This window comes from Pseudopodoces humilis, chromosome 8 (assembly GCF_049639895.1).
Source record: "Pseudopodoces humilis isolate 2021_Gansu_Grassland_sample_001 chromosome 8, ASM4963989v1, whole genome shotgun sequence".
In the NCBI taxonomy this organism is placed as follows: Eukaryota; Metazoa; Chordata; class Aves; order Passeriformes; family Paridae; genus Pseudopodoces; species Pseudopodoces humilis.
This window is the reverse complement of record NC_142207.1, coordinates 9,387,670-9,412,515: the sequence shown is the minus strand read 5'-3', so window position 1 is coordinate 9,412,515 and position 24,846 is coordinate 9,387,670. Positions and strand designations below refer to the sequence as shown.

The window sequence follows — 24,846 nt, the reverse complement described above, 5'->3', positions numbered from 1 at the left end:
ACACCCAACTCAGCTCCTTTCCTATGCCTACTTGGATTTTGAAGGGTGGGCAGCTGAAACAAAGCATGAGTCAAGAGGCAGCAGTCATAAAACCCAACAAAGAGCTATTTTCCATGATGACATTTCCCAGAATAGTCACACATTGCTAACAGACAAACAGAAGTGCAATATCTGGGAGTTTGCCCCTTTCACTACAGAACACCAGCCCAGATAAAAGAACTGTAGCAGCCTTTGAAATGCTAAAAAGAAGCAGGCTCACCGTGGTATCTGATAGCCCCTCCCCAGCACGGGCTAAATGAGAACTCGTTGCAGTTGCAGATATTAGCTTTGAATTAGAGCAACAAAAATTCCTATGCAGTGAAACAGTGCAAACACCTGACTATTTTTGCTGCTTTTATTACCAGTGATAGCACACCCTCAATAAAGTTTTACTGCATTAAAATTTCTTGTTCAGCATCCAGCCGCATTTCCAACCTCCCTTGCTTTTGCAAAAGAATAGGAGATAACACTTAAAAGCATTTCCACGTGCCTCTGAAGCAGGTTACTGTCACATGTATTTTATGAATGGAGCCAGGCAATTTGCCTCAGTGAAAGACCACAATGACCATTCCAGTGGGCCGTTACTGATGATACAGGAAAACCTTTTTTATTCAGCTCCATGTAAGCCAAAGTTTCAGTCTGCCATACAAAGACTGGGAGGAGGAGGTGTCCAAGCAAAAGTAGCCAGCTGGATGAAGCTGAGCTTCATGACTTTTGGCCAGTTTTTGCCTTTATCCCATCCATTTTCAAGTGTCTCAGCACATGCAGAATGGAGTCTTGCATGGGGTTAACAGAGTGCTGCAGATGGCAGAACTTTTTCCAGCTGCTGAAAAGTCAGAGAAAAGGGGGAAAGAAAAAGACTGAGCAGGAGGATTAGAAGCTGGGAGCACCTGGGTTATTGTGGAGACACACAAGGCTCAGAGAAAAAGAAGGAGGCAGAAGGCATGGGGTGAGGCAGGGGGCACACATTAAATTGTTGGGAGAAGGAGCTCATCCTGCTTGCAGGGCTTTTCCAGCTGGAGGAAGAATGGGTCTCTCTGCCTCTTTTGATAAGTGTAGCCACCTTTGTGCCTTGCTTTGCTCCTCACGGGACTGCACTCTCGGAGGAAAAGTCAAGAAAATAAGACCAAATCCCTCCCCATCCTTTGAACAAGGTATCATGACTAGTTAAATCCACCTAGCCCTGCTCCCATGCTGAGTGTGCAGACATGCACACAGATGGTGGGGTTGGCTGAGGCCATCAGAACCTGGTCTCCTACAGACCCTGCCAATGGCAGACACTCTGCAGCCAGGGGACAGCAGCAAAGGGGACAGGAGTGAACTGGAAGAAAGAAACAATGAAACCTCAGAAAAACAACAGAAAGAAAATGGCACCTTTACTCACCAGGCTGCTTCTGAGAAAGCAGGGTCTGCCTTCTTTTGCTACAGAAACCATGTGAGAAGGGTCAGGACTATTTAGGTTCCAGCTTTCAATCGCTTAAGTGGTGAGTGGGGGCTGGTTTTGATCATGGAGAGACTGGAAAGAAGCATCTGTGTGGACATCCTGGTAATCTCTGCAGCCACCTACAGGGCTCTCTGCCACTGACCCCCAAACTTGTCCTTTAAGCTGAAGGACACTTCATCTGGGCCATTAACAGCTGCCATCAGACAAAGCTTGTCCAGCATTTTCAAAGGAGATCCAGCTGCAGTAACCACCCTGTTCCTACCAAAAGCAACCACTGAATATTGGTGCCAGTCTCACAACAACAAACATTTTAACTTCATTAATAATAACAACATTTCTGAACTTCTGAGTGAAGGGCGCTGATGTAATTAGTCCGTGCACACTTGTGTCTAAACTCTGCACAAATTTTAACATAAAATAGTCTGGAATTTAAAAAAAACCACTTAAATCACTGGGAGGAACATAAGAAAGTACTTGGTACTGAGAAAAAATAATGTTTAATAGGAAAAGTTAATCTGCATATATAAAAATCAAAACACAAAATACAACAGAATTAAATTATGCTTTAAATGATTGTAGCCTATAAATATATGTACATATGTGTGCATACAAGTATTTTATATAACTATAATATTAATGCCAGTCAACAGATAATGCACACTCAGTAAAATACAGTAAAATATAAATATCCTTTTACAGACAGATATAACAACTGTTTGTAAGAAAATTTAAGAAAACCCAAACACCAAGCTTATTATCATTCAAAAATAAAGACTGCAAAATCAAAAAAAAAAAAAAAATTGCTAACATTTTCCACAGGAGCTAAAAATGTAAAATCAATGCAGTTTTGCAAGATGAAGAAGAATAGTGTTTGTTTGAAGATATCATATCTTGCCATTGTATTGGGAAGGAAAGCTGTGGAAAAGGTCAGACAAGTGCCATTCTGTCACACAACCCATGTCAGCAGAGGTATGAACAGAATGCTTTCAGATGGGAAATATTGGCAGGTTGAGGAGGGTGAAAAAAACCTGTATCTAATATAGTAAAGTGAAACAGGTCAGGTTGTCATGAAAAACAGTTTTCATCTGCCCAAAGCTGTAGTTCAAATTAAGTGAGCACAAATCCAAGTGAAGCTCTGTAGTGATGTTTTTCAGCATCACACATATTGCCTGGACCATCTTCCAGAAATGACAACCAGCAGGGTTAAAATCTTGGTATTTTGTGTACACTCACTCTCTTGCCAATGGATTGGCCTCATTGCAGAAGTTGAATGTTTATTAGAACACATTAGTTCTTTTAAAAGAAGTCCTCTTCTTCTCCCTACTCTCTAACATTTTTCCCTTATTTCAAAGTTGTCCATGATCTCTTTCAAGCATGAATCTTCCTCTAGAAAATCTTGAGAGAATCTGGGGTTTAAGATGGTGTTGTCTTCTCTGCTGAAGTAACTGCATTGGTGAGAGGCTGTGAAACTCTTTGCTCTGACCAAGAGTTGTGGTGGTCGTCCATCCTTCTACTGCTCTGGTCACTCAATATTTCCTCTGCGTCCTAAAGCCCCTAGGCTCCTGTGATACTTCATACTACAGAGAATTGTCAGACAAGAAAAGAAATAAGGACTCACAAAAATCATCAAGTCCAGCATTTGCATGAATGGCAATAGAGGGTTTGATCCCACAACCTTGGTGTTATTAACCCAAACTGAACTAACCTCAAGCCTCTGCTTCCTCCACAGCCCCCTTGCAGAATTCAAGGATAAAACAGGCTTCTTTCTTTTTTACAACATGCCTTCCATGTAGTGACACACCCCTGCTGACCAGGCTCCCCTGGGCCACAGCAGTGCCAAAACTTCAATATTTTTCATGGCACTTCACACCTTTCCCCTCTGCAAGGCTGCAGCAGCTGCAGATGCTCTTGCTGTGAACAAGGCAGCAGCAGCCAGGTGGGAGGACACAACCCCCTGGCCATCAGTCCCAGCTTAAGCTGACTGTGAATCTTGTATGAGCCTGCAGCTGGGAGGTGCCACTGCAGCACCTGTTGGCTCTACAGCAGCCTAAAAGAAGCTCAGGTGGGAGCAGCCTGTGATGCTTGCAGGCACACCTGTGCTGAGGGATGAGTTTGGCCAGTGTAGACAAATATCCTATGACCAGCAGACCACTGGGCAGCCGAGCTCTTGCTTTGACCCTTGCTGTTCACATATCCCTCCTGTGGCTCAAGGATGACTACTGGGGCTTAGAAAGGTCTTTATGAGTGCTGATCTCTGCATTGAGGAAAATTTTTGTATTAAGACAATTTTTTTCATCTGCAGCTACAGTTGTTTGGGTGCCTTTGTACTGCTTTGGCTTTCTAGACCAAGGGAGGATGTGCAGAGGGGAGCTTAGGTTCCAGCAGTGTCTGTAGCCCACAATACTACTGTTCCTATTCCATTCCTACAGGAGTGTGTGAAACACTTACCAAATCGTCATAATCCCTCTCTGGAAAATTATCTCTATTTGTGGAACGCATGTCATAGGGGTTGTTTGGCTGATATCCTGGGTTTGTGTGGCCAGAAGTGGTCTGGACCCTGGGGAACAAGCTTGGTCTCTCATCAGAAGCATTCTTGTCGGAATACCCTGGCTTTATAAGGCTCTTCTTCTCTGGATTTTGTTTGTGCTTTGCTCTTCAGAGGAGATGAAAGAACAAAAGAGATTTTAAAAGACTATTTAGTGTGCCTTACTTATTAAGTCCAGCTAAGTGGTTTGTCCACTCCCACCTTATTTTGAATAGTCAGTCCCGTTCTGAGGCATGCAACACATTTTTGAAGCAAAACCTAGTGCAAAACCCTTATTATGAACACACAACAATGCAGTTTCTATTCAACTGTAAGAAATATTCTTACCTGACTGAAATAATAGAGACTGCTATCACTAAAATCAGGACAACAGCTCCCAACACTGTGCCCACTATTATAAGAATGAGTTCACTATCTGGGGAGAAAAAAACAGCAAAGAAGAAATGTGCCAATTAATAACTCACAGTGCATATTGAAAAAAAAGGGAAGGGAAGGGATTTATTTCCAGTCTCCTGGTGCTTACAACATTTTGTGGACACAGGAAGATGTAAATTAAGGATCTGCAATAAAGACCATCTCTTATGGATGGCTATTTTGACCCCAGCTCTTGTTCCTAATGCTATGCACTGAATGGTTTTACACACAGCTATAGGTGAGGGACAGGAACAGCTGGGAGGATTTTAGGGATTGTTTAAGCTAGTACTGATGCTAAATTGTGTAGTTAGGTGTCAAATAGGCTCTTCTCATTTCCTAGGTACATGAGGCTACAGAAAAATTTCACTTTTTTTCCTTAACATTTTCCTTCTATAAATGCAGAATGGTGGCACCCCTAAAGTCTGCTACTTTTTTGTTAGCTCAGACAGATTAAGCATCACTAGGTATTTTTCAAGACCATAATTAAAAATTGGAAGTTCTTATACTTACTGTCGCTGCAATCCTCCCCAGCGTAGCCCACGGGACAGCTACAGGAGAGAAAAAAGAAAAAGGGGGAAGAAAGAAAAGATGATCTTTAGGGTCCCTTTTAATCCCAACCATTCTATGATCACAAAACAATAGTTTATTTCCCCCTTTTGTCAGCAATTTCTCCACAAAGTGTGCTCATTACAGGTTTCCTCTTTAACCCTATCTTAATGTTAAATCATTTACTTTCATTGGAGTGAAATAGTCTGAGATTTTCAGAGTGATTGGTGATCTCAGCACTCAGTTTCAGGCTCTCAGTCTGAAAAATGTTAAAAGGACCTAATTTTTCTAAAGAACTGAACTCTGCACATCTGAGCCACTTGGAATTGCCATGCAATGACTTTAACAAAAGCCTCAGTATAAGGTCTATAAGGACTGACAACTCTATCTTCTTCCCATAGTAGTTTCTTATATTTAAAATATATTGATTTTATTGTAAGAAATGTTCAATTTGCAGCAGTAATAACTACAAAAAGAGCTGAATTAATGGATATGGGGAGTGAGTCTCTGTCTATCCACCAGAGCAGAGCACAACCAGTCACTCACTCAGCCTCACCAGCAAACACTGTTCCGTTCTGATCCTGAGCTGACAGAAATAATTTCAGAGAGAAAACCAAGCAGGAATAACATGGGTCTGAAAGTTGTCTGGAAACAATCCCCACTGATACCAGTGCAAACATTCCAGGGGCTGGAGGCACGTCGTGCTCTAATGCCTGTTGCTTACTAAACACTTCAGCACAGCGATTCCCATGGCTCAGCCACGCTGTTGGGGTAGTTTGTGTGCTGAATTACTTTATCCCTGGCTCACGGGTGACCTTGGGTCTCCTTGCCTTTCCTCTGAGGTTCTATGAGTGCACACAAAAGGCTAAGGCCAAGGAGTCACAACTTGTGACACCAGCCTGGTCTCCTGGACTGCAGCTGACCCTGTGACAGATGTTCTTCTCCCCTGCCTTCACCCACAACACAGGAGCGCGATAAGAAGCTGAATACTCACGCCACACAGTCTCCAGTCCTGTTTTTATAGTTAGCCATACATTTACATTTTGGAACCTCTTCTTCTTTTACACAGTACTTGTGTGATGCTGCAGAACAGCTTTCACTGCAAACTGTATTTTCAGGGAGAAAAACATCAGTGAATTGCAGATAGAAGATTATTTTTTTGCTCTGGGAACACACACACACACACCCCTCTCTCCTGTGCTTTAAAACATCAGAAGGGCTTTTTTAGGACTGACACTATGTAAAACAAAAACTGAAATATAAAATCACAAAATTAGAAGTAAAGAGGCTGTGTTTAAAACCATCCAACTTCATCAAAGAGGAAGTCTGGCTAGGCTGCATCTTCCATAGGCAAGCAATGGCCTGAAGTTAGATCTCACAGTAGATGATTTGTATGGCAAGATGTATCAGTTTTAGACAGGCATGGGACCACGAAGGCCTACACTGGATCACATCTCACTGGGATTTTTTGTAGCCAGCTCTCATAACTTTATCATGGATTTTTGAATTATTTGTTGTTTTTCTTAAAATCTTACGTCTTAGACTTTTTTATTTAACTTCTGTAGTGTGAAAAATTTCGTTTCCATAAGGAAAAAAAAAAATATTTTGAAGAAAATTAGGTAAATCACAGGGCTTTGGAGGGTAGGTAAAATATAAAAAGCACTCACTAAAAGACTCAAAACAAGAAAGTAAATAAAGCCCTAACAACAGTTCCCAAAAGTGACAGAAATCATTCTTCTCACAAAAGCCTGTCAAAATCCAGGTAATGCAAACCTAGAATTATGAACAAGGGACAGTGCCTTAACAGGTCATTGTAGTGGATCATGAAACTTCCAATTCTGTCAGCTGCCTTCAAGTAACATGTAGAATTTATTCCCAAAATATGTCCTAGCAGAGAAGGCTGTGAGTATAGAGTTCAATTTGTTCCATCCTTTACCTGCTTAGCTTTCAGTTTTTACCAGGATCTTAACAATGCATTTAAGGACTCGCCTACTCACTGATTTCAGTGATGATTTTATCAAGTTTTAATAATTTATTCTGCTGGGATAAAATTATAGATTTGTTCAAAGTGAAACATGAGGATGTGTTTCTATGGCTTTCTTCACAGGATGCACATTCCCTGATTTTTAGAGCTCAGCACATTTGCCCAGCACCCTTCTCAAAAAGGGTCTGAGACAGGGAATAAGCAGGTCAGCCTTTCAGGGACAGATAAAGCAGCGAGGTTCTTACCTGAACAGGAACGATCATCCCATATTGTCTTTGCTAAACCAGGTTTGCATTTGCATTCTGGAAACATGTCCTCTTGACAATCTGTGGTTCTATTATCACATCCATAAACAGAACAGTATTCTGCAACTTTAAAAGAGAAACAGGGAGCAAACCTGAATACCATTTCATAGAAAGCAGTGCACTTACCCAGTAAAACATAAACCAATTATTTAGTAATTCTAAATAGAAAAAATTATAAATCCTTTTCTTGGGACATTAATATTGCAGGCTTTTGGACCCGCTCTTTTTTTCCTCCTTGCCCTTTACCAGTTAAGGTTCTGTTTTTGTGTCATCTTCTGACCTTCTGTTTCTCAGCCTCCTACAACTACCTCCATACCTTCCTGCCTCCAGTCTATGAAAAGGGACATTCTTCCCCTAAGTTCATATTCTGAAAACTGACTTTCTGACTCACCTTAAGAAAAAAAACATACAGAGAAACACCATAACTATTCTCCTAGTTTTCTCCACAACTGAACTGTGAGACCCAGATCCCATAGAGTTCTAGAGGGATATAAACATTTATGGGCATGCAGCTCATTTCATGAGCAGCATTAGTGTCCTGTTTGCCCAGAGTGTTGCTCTTTAGATCCATGTCCTTGTGCTGGGAATGGTTTAAAGGCCTCAGTGCATGGCGTGCTATAGAGGGATGTGACTGCATTGGGAGCTCTCAGTGGTTTTCTATTTCCTCCTCATGGCTGAGGATACAGTCACCTTCAGAGACCAAACTCAGGCTTTAAGCCATAAAATGGACTCTTAATTATTAGCTATGCCTTCTAAGAAAGCTCATTTCAAAATAGGAACTTATATTTAAAAAAAAAATTAAAAAGAAAAAAAAAATCCTTACTTTAATTGGAAACTATTTCTCCGAGTATTACACTTTTAATAATGCAAGACTTTACTGGTTAAGATCAACAAATCCCTTAGCTCAGTAGCTATTTGATGAGGCCTCATTTCAATTACCATGACTTATTATGAGAGTTACATCCTATTTTGCCAGTAAAATACTGGCTTATTCTCAGAAGCACAATATGTATCTGTATTTATTTTATCCTGATTTTTCCCACTTCCTAACACTCAGCAGGTTAAAACACCATGCCATTATTTACCAGGGAATAAATATTTTCTTTTTCTTCTTTACACTGGAAGTAAGCAGCTGTAATAAGACAAAAGAGCCTAGCACTGCATGGTTGAATCTTCAAAATTACCCATGATTGAACATTCACCTCCTTAAAATCAACAGGGCTTATGATTTGATGGGCTCCTATGCCCACAGAAATCTTCCAACCATGTTTTAAGGACCTCTGTTTCTGCTGATTAATTACTTCCTTAGCAAGGAGTTACATACCGTCATAAGAGTAGACATAGGACATGTTTCCATTTTTTATTGCATGTTGTATTGTAGCATTAACTGTGGTCGCATTTGCAGTTGTGTCCCATGTGAACAGGTTTGTCACTGTTACATACAGACCAGAATTTCTGCTTTCTCTTGGATCTCTGCAAAGGACAGATAGTACCATTTTAAAGTTTCACATATTCCATATGGATAGCAAGCTAGATGCAAAGATGAGAGAAAATTTCTGCCAAATCTCCCTCTCTCCCCAGCTTCTTTCTTCCCATAGTGTAGGTGGTTGCCAAGAGACCCGAAAACAAGTAAGTCTTGCCCAGGAACACATTAATAGCCATCTTTCCAGTAGGTCCAGGTGTAAATAGGTAGCTGCTGCATTTAAGACTAACAACATCGCTCCTTTGTGTGCTGTTGATACACAACTGACATTTTCTGACTGGGTTAACCTCAAGCCAGCTGCAGTGTGGAGAACCTCATCTGTTAGAACGTAACTTTTGGATGATGCTTCCATCAGCCTGTGGTGTCATCCAGGATGATGTGGAGAGCCCACCCTGAAGCGTGGTGAAGGTAATTCAGGGTATGACCACAATGAATGCAGAAGGGTCTGTTTGTGATGTAGAGGTATCTGTGCAAACTACACCCTGTCTGGGTTGGGTTCTGCTCACAGCAAGCTCCCTGCCGTGAGGTGGGGAGCAGCAGTGACTTTCCTGTTCTCCAGCTAAACCTCATGCTGCCAGGATATGCGCACAAATATCCTTAAGTGGCAGATTGCTGAAGTTCCTTGAGGTGTTACTGTGTCCCACCTCACAACTGCTCTGCTGGAGGGTACTGCCCCCACAGCTCTGTTAGAACAACAATCTGTTTAGCTGCTTAATCCCTGGGGTGCACTGAAAGGGCTGGCACTGTGTGCTAGCATGCCAGGTTTTGCTTGGTGGGGGTCAGGAAACACAGAGAAGCTGGCAGAGCTCTGGGGACAGTAACCTGTAACTGATGGGGATGGGAGGAGAGGGACATCTCACAGGGTCTGCCTAGACCAGCAAGGGACCTATGCCCACAGATACAGTCACCACAACCCATTCAGCAGCATCTTTGCTCAACCTGCCACCAGGAGACACCAACAAATGCACAATAAAATGCATTTTCTATACCTCCTGTAACAGGGTGTTTTTTTTTTTAATTAAGTGGGACTCCAAGCTGGGTAGCTCATGCAGAGGTCACAGAAACCTCAGAGTTAACTGTTAGAATTTCAGACATGTCAGATATCACAGGGACTGTTAGTTACAGCACAGTGCTGTATCCTACATGGTGCTAGAAGTAAGACATCAGCCAGCCCATTTCACAGACATATTGGGGTAAAAATGGGGCCAGCATCCATCCTTTATGGGGAAGCATTCTGAGCTGGACTCATCCCATAGCTTTTACTGAACTGAGTACTTCATGGGAAACAGATTAAAATGAGGTGTGTGGAAGTCTGTCCTGTGCAAAAAAAAAAAAAAAAAAAGAACTGAGAAACTTACTGAATTTCCATGATGACGGTTTGCATATAGCCTGTCACATCATGTTGTAAGGCCCTCCTGAACTATAAAAGAGAAAGAAATTGGAGTTCAAGGCAAGCAGAAACATGGACCAAAATCATATGAACCACTGAGGCTTCAGCAGTAAAACTTTAATACAGAATATGCTACCATAAGCACAAACAAAGTAATGTGATGTGTTAAATCCACCAGGCAAGGTACTGCAGAAGAGCAACAGTGGGGTGGTGCTAAAGAATATGGAAGGACACAGAATATGGGAGGGCAGTGGAGGGATGGAGAATGAAAGCCAGGCATTGCATTAGTGTTAACTGTCTGATAGTTACAGATACCCCTTTGCAAACTCATGGCTTAGGAGGGAGTCTTCACAGCAGAAATCTGTGTACAGGTAGGGGGAAGAGGGAGAAGTCAGCCTCCTCACAGATGGCACGTGTCCCTGAGAGGCAGTGGAGTGGGATTATCAGGGGTTGCTCTTGCGGGAAGGAGCACTCATGAAAGCACTGGGAGCTGAACAGGATCAGGAGAAAAGTCACTGCTCTCCCTCATCCCGTGTGAAGCAGGGAACAACCAGTGGAGGCAGCTGCCTTCGACTCCCACACAAGCAGGAGGCACCATGAGAAGAGAATAAGATATCTAATTCAACTGAAATGGAAGATAAGCTATCCATCTTACAGTGCAATAAAATTCAGATTTGTTGCTGTTTTATGCAAACTCTATGCTATTTTCACTTTTGCCTTCTATTATGTATCTATTTTAGTCCTACATATGATGTTCTTCTGTAGCCATACTATGCAAAGATGCTGGACAAAAAAGATTGAGAAAATATTTTTTAACATTCTGGAGGAACAACTTTTTGTCACTTTCAGATACAACATTCATAGTAAGCAATATAATAAAATGCAGAAATGGATAACTATTTTTGATGATTCCTGATTAACATCTGGTGAATATTTTTTAATCAGATATTTGGTAGAATTGCATATCTATTCTTCCTTACTGCCAGAAAGAGAAATAAGCAAATCCACTCATTTCAACATGGCAGTATAAATTAAACTGATCATCTTTTTTCTCCAGGAAATCTATTACCAGATTTCATGTATAATCATAGAATTATAAAAAATGTGCAGTATCCATTTCACTAATAACATTAAAATACTGACAGACTTATGGAAGAGGCTTATTATTTGGTATTTAGACACAATTGGACAGCCATTCAGAAGAGTTTGTGCTGTGTGGAGTCAATATTTTTCTTTAAAAAAATTAAAATTGTTCATTTTTACTCATATCACTGAGTATTATTGAGCCTTTAGCAAACAGCAGAGATCAGAAACTCAATAGCCTGGAAAACTTCACTCATCCCTACTGTTTCTGGAGAGGAAATGGTGAAAGATGCAGAGCAATTTATGTGAGAACTCCCCAGAATAGAAATGGTATTAAAAATGCAGATACTAATTTAGGGTGTCCCTTCGCTCCAGCAAGAGCCATGCCTGTGCTCATCTGAGGGCAAAGTTCAAGTCTTTTATAAATAGTTCTAAACTAATGTGAAGCATTCCTTGAAAGAAGCAGATTTCTTGTAGACTGGAACTTTTGCAGGCCCCACATTAAAGAAAGTGTGTGTCCTCTCTGTCTGCATGACATCCAGTATAGCATTAAATATATGGTCAGGAAAGCCATTGTCACTCACAAATGCTGATACATTGTTGAACAACTTTTCGTATTCTGTGGAATTTACATTGTGAAGACTATCATTGTAAAGCGCTCTCACTGCAATGGTCGCTGGGTATACTTTCCCTGGAATGAGAACAGAGTGGGTAAATTAGAAAGCATTCAACAAAGTCCAGTTTCACCTTAGAGTTCTCACTTAGTCTTCAGGGATGGGGAAATACAATGAAGAAAATAAATCAGTGCTGTTTTTCAGATACAAGAGGGACCAGTAGAGGACAAATCAATTCAGTCACAATGGGGGATGTACTTTGTCTGCCAGGGAAGAAGGCAGGATCCTGGGCCTGACCAATCTGTCCTCATTATGAGATTGAGTAACATTAAAATGTCAGCATGGCCTGAAGCTAAAAGACTCTATGCAAGGTGTTGCAGACTTTAGTGAGAAAAAAACATATATTAAGGACTCTGAATCTGCAGCTATTAAGCAGCTAATGTGGTTCACCATGGTTTACAGAGAAAGTAGTTCAGAATAGACTTGCTTCTTTAGTCTCACAAATAAATTTGAGAATCCTGCTTGCTGATCTTTAAATAACAAGCCCTATTTTCTCACATGCTTGGCCTTCAGAAGCATTTCAGAGACGCATTTCAACAGGACTCTGATGAGTGTTTAGCAGTGGGGAAAATCAATCTGGTTGTTCACAGGTCTTCATAAGTTCGGTCCTTTCTAAATCATTGCCATTAATATTGATGTCAGGTTTACACTTGCACTTTCTTCCTGCTTCTCGCTCATTTTAATCTCCTGCATCCCTGACAGAGAATTCACCTTCTTTTCCTAGAACATTAACCTCTTTGGCTGTCACTGTGTTGTGAGATAGCAATCTAGGTCATTGTAGGAGTGGCTGTCTGCAAAGCAAGAAATCACTCAGCAGTCACTTTCCCAGACTGATTGTGTTTTCAATTATAACATGAAAACAAGCTATGTGGGAAGCAAAATTCACCTGAGCAGGTAACTAAAAGCATTTATGTCCTTCTGCAACTCACCTCTGTAACAATTCTTATCGCTGTAGTAGAATCCATATTGGCATTGACAGGTATAATTGTTTTTTAAGGAAATGCATGTAGCCAAATTTCTTCCACAAGGATGTTCACTGCAGAAGTCCACTAATACCAAGATGAAAGATATTGACATTAGGGTTTCTGTGAATTTCTGCAATAGCCAGTTCATATATAAAGCAATTCATATATTGAATATTATATATACTTCTACTGAAGAAATCTACCAGGTATGTTTTAGAGACTACAGATGCAATTGCAGAGCATACAGCTATATCTTGCTTGTTTAATGTATAGTAATGTATAGTAATATGTTTTCCCTACACAGCCCAGCAGGATACCACAGTGAGGACATGGGTTATATCTGAAATTTATTATGTCATATTGAGCATTCACAGTTCAACTCTACTTACTACAACTAAAACCAAATCAAAGAAAGAAAGTATATCAAGGCTTGCACAAACCAGTGACTGTTAGAAAACAGTCTAAACAGTAAGACTACAATTGCCAGTGTATCTTTAATACTGCACTGGTTCATACTTGCCTTATTATGACAGTGTCATAGCACAGTCCTTTACTGCAGACACATTAATCAAATGAGGGCTCCAAAGGGAATCACAATAGAATATTTTCTCAGAGTAATTATATATATTCTGTAAGGTTTTAGAGTATGTATTTTATATCTACACATAATTTAAGTGGTTAATAAGTAATTAGAAGTTATATTTCTATACATCTTATATATAGGATGATAATTACAGTTCTTGTCCAAGACATCAAACTTTGTTTTTTACACTTCACTTCCTATGTACATTCTCATAGATGAGATATTTTCTGTGAAATGGGGGGAAAAAAATATAAATAGGAAGTCTCATTCATACCCCAAAAAATAAAATGTAAAACGCCTAATGAATTTTCATTTCCTATAAGGTTCATCTCCAAATACTTTTTCCAGAGAACCTAGTGAAGCCAAAACTTTTTCCTAATGAAAAAGATCCCAAGCAGAAAGCAACGAGAATTGTGAACTCCTCCAAACACATTCCACTTGCAGTAAGGGCCCTCAGGGAAGAGTGGAGGGGAGATCCATCATTAAGTGGGTACATTTTACCTACACTGGAAGGCCCTACTGGGATGGAAGATGGTGGGATCTGGAGAGCTCCTGGGATGGACACATGCAAGGTTCCCCAGACATGATTCCTGGCCCCAGCCCCACGCTGGGGTGTGCCCCAGCTCCCTCTCTGCCCTGCTCCAACAGCCTCAGGCACAACTCCCTGCAGGGCCAGGTCAGGAGCTAGCCTGGGCACCTCTTTGCAGGGATCCTCTTGTATCCCTGACTGCTGAAACAGGCCAAGGCACCTAGAACAAAGAGAGCAACCACCTCCAATCTTCCTCAACACATTCTCCTTGCAGCAAAGGCCATCAGGGAAGGGGGGAAGAATAGAGGGTGTTCATAGCAACCATCTGGGCTGCTTTACATCTTCTGGAAGAGGAATGTGGGAAACCCATTCTGGGGACCTCCTTTTTGTCTGAGGAATCTACAGAGCTCCCTGGGACTTGGTAACCCCAAGCTCTCCCTGGAAAATACTGCCAAAGCATTTTAGCCCCTTACCATTTGTTTCTGGTGTTGGCATCACCGTTGAGTCAGGAGTTGTTCCATTTACAGTGCTGGCTTCTGATGGAGGGAAGAGAAGAGACATGGCATCACTGCTTAGCATTGTCTGCCCAAAAAGCCTTGAGGAATTCTGTGTGTGTAGAACTGCTGAGCAGCTAGGTGCAGTGGATCCCTGTGGGGCTGAGGGGTCAAAGCCCTGAGAACCCTGGGAACAGACAGTGCATCACTTCATGATGGGGAAGTGGGGTGCTGGCAGGAGGGATGTGCTCGAGCAAACCCACCATGGAGGAAGAGCTGAGGGGAGGAGGAGGCTGTCCCTCCTCAGGATGATCCCAGCAGGAGTTTGACCTTCCTGGTTGGGGCTCCCCAGTATCAAGCTGGGAGCGGAGCACGACAGGCAGGGTTTGCTCTGTGGTCCCCAGCCATGGCCCTGATCTCTTCCCTGCTGGGCTGTGCCCAAACTCCCTCCCAGCCCTGCTCCAACAGCCTCAGGAACAACTCCCTGCAGGCCCCAGTAATGTGCTTGCCCTGGGCACCTCTGGGAATGGAACATCTTGTAAGCCTCCAGCACAGGAGGCAAAGGCACCAAGCATGAAAATAGCAGCCTCCTCAAATATTCCAGCACACATTCCCCTTGCAGAAAGGACCAGCAGGGAAAGAGGGAAGAGTGGAAGTTATTCAAGGTCATGGTCTGGCTAACTTTGTCTCCCATGGGAGAAGAACTCGGGGAAACCTGGGCAGGGGAACTGCTCCCTGCTTGGGTATCTGCAGCACTCCCTGGGGCTTGGCTGCTCCAAGCTGTGCCCAGAAGGGGAAGGCTGAAAGCTTTTCTCCTTACCTGTAGTTTCTGGTGTTGTTATCACCGTTGAGTCAGGAGTTGTTTCATTTACAGTGCTGGCTTCTGATGGAGGGAAGAGAAGAGACATGTCAGCACTGCTGAGCACTGTCTGTTCAAAAAGCCTTGAGGAATTCTGTGTGTGTGGAACTGCTGAGCAGGTAGGTGCAGTGGATCCCTGTGGGGCTGAGGGGCCAAAGCCCTGAGAACCCTTGCCCAGCCTCTTGGCTCTCCCTGGCTGAGAGACCTGTGTCATCTGATGTGCCCATGACCCCTTGTCCCCCAGTGGCAGCACTGGAACACAAGGACCTCACACACACTGTTGTGTCCCCAGCTTCACTGGGCTTTATGGCCACAGCTGTGTCAGCCAAAGCTGTCACACCCAGCAGCAACCAGCCTGAGGCACAGCTCCCTGCAGGATCTGGTCACAGGATTCCCCTGGGCATCTCTACAGGGATCCCCTTCTATCCAGGACTGAAGCAGGAGGTAAAGGCACCAAGCACAAAAAGAGCAGCCTCCTCAACCCTTCCCCAATGCCCTCTCCTTGCAGCAAAGACGAGCAGGGAAAGAGGAACTTGTGGAGTGGCATTCACAGCCTTGATCTGGGCACCTTTGCCTCCCCTGCGAGAGGAACTCAGGGAAACCTCTGTGGGGGCTGCAGAGCTCCCTGGGACTGTTCCCAGAAGGGGCTCCTGAGGGTTTTGCCCCTTATCTGTGGCTTCTCTGACTGGTGTCACTGTTGTGTCAGCAGTTGTTTCAGCAGCAGCTTCTGATGAAGGGAGAAGAAGAGAGAGGGCAGCACCAGGGAACTCTTTGCATGCAGGACAACTTAGGTACAGATAAGTGTGGGGGCACTTGTGTGTGGCTGAGCAGCCACAGCTCTGGGCAGCGTTACCTCTCCTTTGGTCTGTCCCCAGGCCTCGTGTGCCTTGGTGTTATTTTTCTCTCACAGCCCTTCTCTCACAGCCTGCTCTTGGGCCCCTCCTGACCAGCAGCAGGTCTGTGCCCTCCCTGCTTTTCTCCTCCAGGTGGCTGATGCTGACTTGTAGGCTCACCACACATTTCTCCCTGCAGCCCTGGCAGTCACAGCAGCCTCTGGGGCATCCCATCCACGAGCACACAGCCTCTGCACTCAGCACTGCTGGAGCATCCTTCCAAACCCCATCTGAACTCTTCCAGAGCAGTGGAAGAATGTCTGCCTTTGCTAACACACACTCCTGTGCTGTAACAGATTCCTGTGGACACTGACAGCAGGCTACTTCTGTTCCAGGAATCCTTCTTCTGCTACATCAGCAGCAGCAGCAGTATCCAGACCCATCAGACTGGGTACAGCCTGCACACATCTATTTCCCCACTGAGGCCTTTGGCACAGGATCATTTGGTGGAAGTCAGAGGCACGTGGTCATTCCCAGTGCTGGGAACAGACAGTGCATCACTTCATGATGGGGAAGTGGGGTGCTGGCAGGAGGGATGTGCTCGAGCAAACCCACCATGGAGGAAGAGCTGAGGGGAGGAGGAGGCTGTCCCTCCTCAGGATGATCCCAGCAGGAGTTTGACCTTCCTGGTTGGGGCTCCCCAGTATCAAGCTGGGAGCGGAGCACGACAGGCAGGGTTTGCTCTGTGGTCCCCAGCCATGGCCCTGATCTCTTCCCTGCTGGGCTGTGCCCAAACTCCCTCCCAGCCCTGCTCCAACAGCCTCAGGAACAACTCCCTGCAGGCCCCAGTAATGTGCTTGCCCTGGGCACCTCTGGGAATGGAACATCTTGTAAGCCTCCAGCACAGGAGGCAAAGGCACCAAGCATGAAAATAGCAGCCTCCTCAAATATTCCAGCACACATTCCCCTTGCAGAAAGGACCAGCAGGGAAAGAGGGAAGAGTGGAAGTTATTCAAGGTCATGGTCTGGCTAACTTTGTCTCCCATGGGAGAAGAACTCGGGGAAACCTGGGCAGGGGAACTGCTCCCTGCTTGGGTATCTGCAGCACTCCCTGGGGCTTGGCTGCTCCAAGCTGTGCCCAGAAGGGGAAGGCTGAAAGCTTTTCTCCTTACCTGTAGTTTCTGGTGTTGTTATCACCGTTGAGTCAGGAGTTGTTTCATTTACAGTGCTGGCTTCTGATGGAGGGAAGAGAAGAGACATGTCAGCACTGCTGAGCACTGTCTGTTCAAAAAGCCTTGAGGAATTCTGTGTGTGTGGAACTGCTGAGCAGGTAGGTGCAGTGGATCCCTGTGGGGCTGAGGGGCCAAAGCCCTGAGAACCCTTGCCCAGCCTCTTGGCTCTCCCTGGCTGAGAGACCTGTGTCATCTGATGTGCCCATGACCCCTTGTCCCCCAGTGGCAGCACTGGAACACAAGGACCTCACACACACTGTTGTGTCCCCAGCTTCACTGGGCTTTATGGCCACAGCTGTGTCAGCCAAAGCTGTCACACCCAGCAGCAACCAGCCTGAGGCACAGCTCCCTGCAGGATCTGGTCACAGGATTCCCCTGGGCATCTCTACAGGGATCCCCTTCTATCCAGGACTGAAGCAGGAGGTAAAGGCACCAAGCACAAAAAGAGCAGCCTCCTCAACCCTTCCCCAATGCCCTCTCCTTGCAGCAAAGACGAGCAGGGAAAGAGGAACTTGTGGAGTGGCATTCACAGCCTTGATCTGGGCACCTTTGCCTCCCCTGCGAGAGGAACTCAGGGAAACCTCTGTGGGGGCTGCAGAGCTCCCTGGGACTGTTCCCAGAAGGGGCTCCTGAGGGTTTTGCCCCTTATCTGTGGCTTCTCTGACTGGTGTCACTGTTGTGTCAGCAGTTGTTTCAGCAGCAGCTTCTGATGAAGGGAGAAGAAGAGAGAGGGCAGCACCAGGGAACTCTTTGCATGCAGGACAACTTAGGTACAGATAAGTGTGGGGGCACTTGTGTGTGGCTGAGCAGCCACAGCTCTGGGCAGCGTTACCTCTCCTTTGGTCTGTCCCCAGGCCTCGTGTGCCTTGGTGTTATTTTTCTCTCACAGCCCTTCTCTCACAGCCTGCTCTTGGGCCCCTCCTGACCAGCAGCAGGTCTGTGCCCTCCCTGCTTTTCTCCTCCAGGTGGCTGATGCTGACTTGTAGGCTCACCACACATTTCTCCCTGCAGCCCTGGCAGTCACAGCAGCCTCTGGGGCATCCCATCCACGAGCACACAGCCTCTGCACTCAGCACTGCTGGAGCATCCTTCCAAACCCCATCTGAACTCTTCCAGAGCAGTGGAAGAATGTCTGCCTTTGCTAACACACACTCCTGTGCTGTAACAGATTCCTGTGGACACTGACAGCAGGCTACTTCTGTTCCAGGAATCCTTCTTCTGCTACATCAGCAGCAGCAGCAGTATCCAGACCCATCAGACTGGGTACAGCCTGCACACATCTATTTCCCCACTGAGGCCTTTGGCACAGGATCATTTGGTGGAAGTCAGAGGCACGTGGTCATTCCCAGTGCTGGGAACAGACAGTGCATCACTTCATGATGGGGAAGTGGGGTGCTGGCAGGAGGGATGTGCTCGAGCAAACCCACCATGGAGGAAGAGCTGAGGGGAGGAGGAGGCTGTCCCTCCTCAGGATGATCCCAGCAGGAGTTTGACCTTCCTGGTTGGGGCTCCCCAGTATCAAGCTGGGAGCGGAGCACGACAGGCAGGGTTTGCTCTGTGGTCCCCAGCCATGGCCCTGATCTCTTCCCTGCTGGGCTGTGCCCAAACTCCCTCCCAGCCCTGCTCCAACAGCCTCAGGAACAACTCCCTGCAGGCCCCAGTAATGTGCTTGCCCTGGGCACCTCTGGGAATGGAACATCTTGTAAGCCTCCAGCACAGGAGGCAAAGGCACCAAGCATGAAAATAGCAGCCTCCTCAAATATTCCAGCACACATTCCCCTTGCAGAAAGGACCAGCAGGGAAAGAGGGAAGAGTGGAAGTTATTCAAGGTCATGGTCTGGCTAACTTTGTCTCCCATGGGAGAAGAACTCGGGGAAACCTGGGCAGGGGAACTGCTCCCTGCTTGGGTATCTGCAGCACTCCCTGGGGCTTGGCTGCTCCAAGCTGTGCCCAGAAGGGGAAGGCTGAAAGCTTTTCTCCTTACCTGTAGTTTCTGGTGTTGTTATCACCGTTGAGTCAGGAGTTGTTTCATTTACAGTGCTGGCTTCTGATGGAGGGAAGAGAAGAGACATGTCAGCACTGCTGAGCACTGTCTGTTCAAAAAGCCTTGAGGAATTCTGTGTGTGTGGAACTGCTGAGCAGGTAGGTGCAGTGGATCCCTGTGGGGCTGAGGGGCCAAAGCCCTGAGAACCCTTGCCCAGCCTCTTGGCTCTCCCTGGCTGAGAGACCTGTGTCATCTGATGTGCCCATGACCCCTTGTCCCCCAGTGGCAGCACTGGAACACAAGGACCTCACACACACTGTTGTGTCCCCAGCTTCACTGGGCTTTATGGCCACAGCTGTGTCAGCCAAAGCTGTCACACCCAGCAGCAACCAGCCTGAGGCACAGCTCCCTGCAGGATCTGGTCACAGGATTCCCCTGGGCATCTCTACAGGGATCCCCTTCTATCCAGGACTGAAGCAGGAGGTAAAGGCACCAAGCACAAAAAGAGCAGCCTCCTCAACCCTTCCCCAATGCCCTCTCCTTGCAGCAAAGACGAGCAGGGAAAGAGGAACTTGTGGAGTGGCATTCACAGCCTTGATCTGGGCACCTTTGCCTCCCCTGCGAGAGGAACTCAGGGAAACCTCTGTGGGGGCTGCAGAGCTCCCTGGGACTGTTCCCAGAAGGGGCTCCTGAGGGTTTTGCCCCTTATCTGTGGCTTCTCTGACTGGTGTCACTGTTGTGTCAGCAGTTGTTTCAGCAGCAGCTTCTGATGAAGGGAGAAGAAGAGAGAGGGCAGCACCAGGGAACTCTTTGCATGCAGGACAACTTAGGTACAGATAAGTGTGGGGGCACTTGTGTGTGGCTGAGCAGCCACAGCTCTGGGCAGCGTTACCTCTCCTTTGGTCTGTCCCCAGGCCTCGTGTGCCTTGGTGTTATTTTTCTCTCACAGCCCTTCTCTCACAGCCTGCTCTTGGGCCCCTCCTGACCAGCAGCAGGTCTGTGCCCTCCCTGCTTTTCTCCTCCAGGTGGCTGATGCTGACTTGTAGGCTCACCACACATTTCTCCCTGCAGCCCTGGCAGTCACAGCAGCCTCTGGGGCATCCCATCCACGAGCACACAGCCTCTGCACTCAGCACTGCTGGAGCATCCTTCCAAACCCCATCTGAACTCTTCCAGAGCAGTGGAAGAATGTCTGCCTTTGCTAACACACACTCCTGTGCTGTAACAGATTCCTGTGGACACTGACAGCAGGCTACTTCTGTTCCAGGAATCCTTCTTCTGCTACATCAGCAGCAGCAGCAGTATCCAGACCCATCAGACTGGGTACAGCCTGCACACATCTATTTCCCCACTGAGGCCTTTGGCACAGGATCATTTGGTGGAAGTCAGAGGCACGTGGTCATTCCCAGTGCTGGGAACAGACAGTGCATCACTTCATGATGGGGAAGTGGGGTGCTGGCAGGAGGGATGTGCTCGAGCAAACCCACCATGGAGGAAGAGCTGAGGGGAGGAGGAGGCTGTCCCTCCTCAGGATGATCCCAGCAGGAGTTTCACCCTCCTGGTTGGGGCTCCCCAGTATCAAGCTGGGAGCGGAGCACGACAGGCAGGGTTTGCTCTGTGGTCCCCAGCCATGGCCCTGATCTCTTCCCTGCTGGGCTGTGCCCAAACTCCCTCCCAGCCCTGCTCCAACAGCCTCAGGAACAACTCCCTGCAGGCCCCAGTAATGTGCTTGCCCTGGGCACCTCTGGGAATGGAACATCTTGTAAGCCTCCAGCACAGGAGGCAAAGGCACCAAGCATGAAAATAGCAGCCTCCTCAAATATTCCAGCACACATTCCCCTTGCAGAAAGGACCAGCAGGGAAAGAGGGAAGAGTGGAAGTTATTCAAGGTCATGGTCTGGCTAACTTTGTCTCCCATGGGAGAAGAACTCGGGGAAACCTGGGCAGGGGAACTGCTCCCTGCTTGGGTATCTGCAGCGCTCCCTGGGGCTTGGCTGCTCCAAGCTGTGCCCAGAAGGGGAAGGCTGAAAGCTTTTCTCCTTACCTGTAGTTTCTGGTGTTGTTATCACCGTTGAGTCAGGAGTTGTTTCATTTACAGTGCTGGCTTCTGATGGAGGGAAGAGAAGAGACATGTCAGCACTGCTGAGCACTGTCTGTTCAAAAAGCCTTGAGGAATTCTGTGTGTGTGGAACTGCTGAGCAGGTAGGTGCAGTGGATCCCTGTGGGGCTGAGTGGCCAGGAATCCTTCTTCTGCTAGATCATCATAAGACCCTCTTTCCCTAGACTACATTGCTATGCATTTATGACAGTATACATTATTTTTTTTCTCTTTCTGTTCCTTGCCTGTCATCAATATTTCTGAATGGAGGGGAAACCTGGCTGATACCAGCCAATTGGTGAAAATAGCTCCTCACACTTTGGTTTCAGTCTTTGTTGTCTATTCCAAAATATTTTAGTTATTTTTAAGTTTTTGAATTTTGCCCTATTTAACCTGTGTCATTCTCAGCTCTTGATATAAAGAATGACTTTAGGTTTGAGGGGTTTGTTTTGTTTTTTTTTGCTTTCCCTAGATGTAAGAAGAACAAGTCATAAACCAGCCTTGCTGATAAATGTGTGATACTGAAAAATGGCTAGTTTAAATAATGTAATCTAACTTTAATCTAAATTAATTAATGATTAATTAAATATTATTAATTTTAATTAATCTTTATGAGTTAGGAATAAAAATATTTACTCAGAATAAATGCTGCTGCAATCATAAATCTATCTAAAGCATTAAAAGCATGCAGATGAAAGACTAATGTATTTGTGGCTAAAATCCATGTCACTATCACACCCTGCACACCTCAGCAGACATTCAAAAAATAGACCCCACTTTTCTAGAGCTTTAATGGGCTTTGAAAATCCAAAGTGAGGAAAACCTTCTACACTTTTTTTTCTGATGGTCAATATATCTCACATAGAAAAGGCACATGCAAAAGACAAGTAATCCATTAGCCTCCTCTAGGTGAAGGGGAAACATCAGCGATTTTGCCAGTTCCCTGCCAGGTCTCCTGCCTCCACTGGTCAATGAGTTCTATAAACAGCATTATTTGTTCCTCAGTTAGCATAAATGGATATTTTTCCTATAACTGTGATAATATGAATCTCTGCTGGATACAGGCAATGGATCTTGGAACATCCACCTGTTACAGAGTTAGTGCTTTTATACAGCTGTTATAGCTGGGAGGCTCTAGGGAACCATTGTCCAGGAGTACCCTTTGGACTCAGGAACAGCATCCATGGTGCCAAATGAGTGCATGAGCTGCAACTGAACTTGTGGATGGGCTGAGGTAACCTGAGCAAACGTGGCTAATTTATGGCTGTGTGTGCCTAGATCTGACCTTCTATGTATGGAAACAGGATGTGTTAATGGACTTGGGCACTACCACTGTGATAAAGAAATGGATGTTACCACCAAGGTTGTACAATAGCAGAGACATCTGGCTGCTGAGCAGGGCAGGGCATCTGCCAGTACTATTCATATGGGCACATCAATTTTTACAATGTTTGCTTAGAATGGAAAAGGTTTCTGGGCAGATATATCCTGATGCAACCTCTGATCAAGTGAAAAATGCGTATTGCCTTCTGTAAGTCATGACACAAGATTTTTCACATCTTGCTGTTACCTACAAGCCTCCAATCAGAAAACCAACCAACTGACAATCTTGAAAACTTCTATGCTTATGATTTACAGCTGAAAATTGGTCTGTAGCACACTGTGGATGTTGCTGGAAATACATCTGTTAACAGTAGTCAACGGGGACCCACAATTGTCTGCCACCTGTTGTAAGCTTAACAGGTCTTAATTTGGCTGATATCTCTGCAATTTTATCTTTGTATTAGCTAGGAATTCCTGTCGTTTCACAGCTTAAAGTTGCTAAAAAACTCTTCATATAGATGCTTTACTTCTGCTAATGTCTTCAACCCCTCATACCTCCCACTGAGTATCCGGAAAAGGAAAGTTTGGCTGTAGGCTCTGGCCCATAACTGCCAACTTTGGCACAATGCCAGAAAATCTATTAAGCAGCTTAAGGAATGACACCTTTAGTTTGAACAGACTATGATGCAACCCTCTTGAAAGCTGGTGGTGATGTTTCCATTAATTTATTTCAACAGGAAGGAACAAAAGCTCTGTGAGCCAGCTCAGGGGGAGCTGCTTTCCAGTCTGGCTGGTTAAGGAGCCTCTGGCCAAAAGGGTACTGGGGTGGAACAGTTGCACCTTTTGTTATGACTGTAACAGAGCTTAAATTACCTGGGTTTAATATGAAAGTCCTGAAAACTGTTCTTGGAATAGGCTGAATTAGGTTAATCATAAGCACCAGTAATTTTCCATTATTCTGCAAACAAGGAAAGCCGTTGGCTTGCAGTGACATCTTTCATCGTTAATTAATCAAAACGCTGAATTGTGTATCACTAGTGGCTTCTCAACAGCTGCTGAAAGTACTAGAAAATCCATTCACTGCCACACAATAGCTGCCTTGATAAATCACAAAACAGAAGATAGTGGTTCTTACCTTTCAAAAGGCTCAACACCAGGCCGAGCCACAGAGCGAGGAGCACAGAGCGTCTCATTGCCACTTCTGTTGCTGCTGCCACTTGCTGCTAAGCCTGAGAGAAAGTGCCTTTCTCTTCTGGCAGCAGCTCATTTAAGGTCCCAGCCACAGGTAGAGAGCTCAGCCCTGAGCTGACGTCATGGTGGCATGTGGCAAATGATAAATTCAAGCAGTGTTTTTCTTCCTCCTCAGGCTGGGAGGAGATTTCTGGACCTGCAGCGTTCTTCCTTTAAGTCATAAATACTTGAGATCTATTGACACAAGGAAGTTACTGCTAAATAAGCTGACATGGGAACTGACAGTGCACCAGCTATCCCCTGCCAGCTTTCCATACCAACACCTTCTGTGCAAATTAAATGAAGGGTGCCATATAATCTATTCTTAAAGTGGAAGAGGTGACCCCATCCCAAGGCATGCTAATTATGCACTTGGAAAAGAGTACCTGGGATCCACACACTCATTTCCCTTGCAATAAATTACCAGTACAGACAAGCTTAATTCCTCAAACTCCTTTTTTTTTTTTTCTTATAAGCAAAATCATGCTAAAGCACTTCTTACTGTTTTACAGGTTAAAAAGAAACAGAAAACACCTGCACCTTTGACATCAAAGAATGTTGGCCCTTCTGGCAGTGATGATGGCAGTTTGTCTGCTGTCCTCCTATGTGTGTTGCAGGCTCACTAAAGTGGTGGGCCAAGGGAAGGAGCAGGTAGGACAGCCAGCAGGTGCTCCTGTCTTTATCTGAGTGGCAGCTTCCCTCTCTTGAGAGGAAGTGTATTCCTGCCAGGGAGACATTTGTAACCAGGGATGGCCAGGCTGGAGCACAAAGCCTGCAGCAGATCTATAAATGACAAGAAGCCCAGAAAG

At 45.4% G+C, this 24,846-nt stretch overlaps 1 protein-coding gene across 7 annotated transcripts; it reads right to left on the bottom strand.

Annotated features, from left to right (window-relative positions):
• Positions 1-1,954: 1,954 nt before the first annotated feature.
• On the bottom strand, positions 1,955-24,126 carry MUC13 (mucin 13, cell surface associated). 7 transcript variants are annotated; one of them, XM_088059285.1, is made up of 16 exons: positions 23,943-24,125; positions 21,431-21,493; positions 19,387-19,449; positions 17,343-17,405; positions 15,299-15,361; positions 14,458-14,520; positions 12,837-12,956; positions 11,818-11,924; positions 10,119-10,180; positions 8,602-8,750; positions 7,218-7,343; positions 5,983-6,094; positions 4,953-4,990; positions 4,356-4,443; positions 3,932-4,136; positions 1,955-3,060 (listed from the first exon to the last, which is right to left on the bottom strand). In XM_088059285.1, exons 1-16 carry the CDS (start codon positions 23,998-24,000, stop codon positions 3,010-3,012), a joined length of 1,431 nt encoding a protein of 476 aa, XP_087915411.1. In that variant the 5' UTR covers positions 24,001-24,125; the 3' UTR covers positions 1,955-3,009. The 7 variants fall into 7 exon arrangements, with proteins under 7 accessions (XP_087915411.1, XP_087915415.1, XP_087915412.1 ...); XM_088059289.1 differs by lacking the exons at positions 15,299-15,361; positions 17,343-17,405 and having other exon boundaries at positions 23,943-24,126; XM_088059286.1 differs by lacking the exons at positions 17,343-17,405; positions 19,387-19,449.
• Positions 24,127-24,846: the final 720 nt, after the last annotated feature.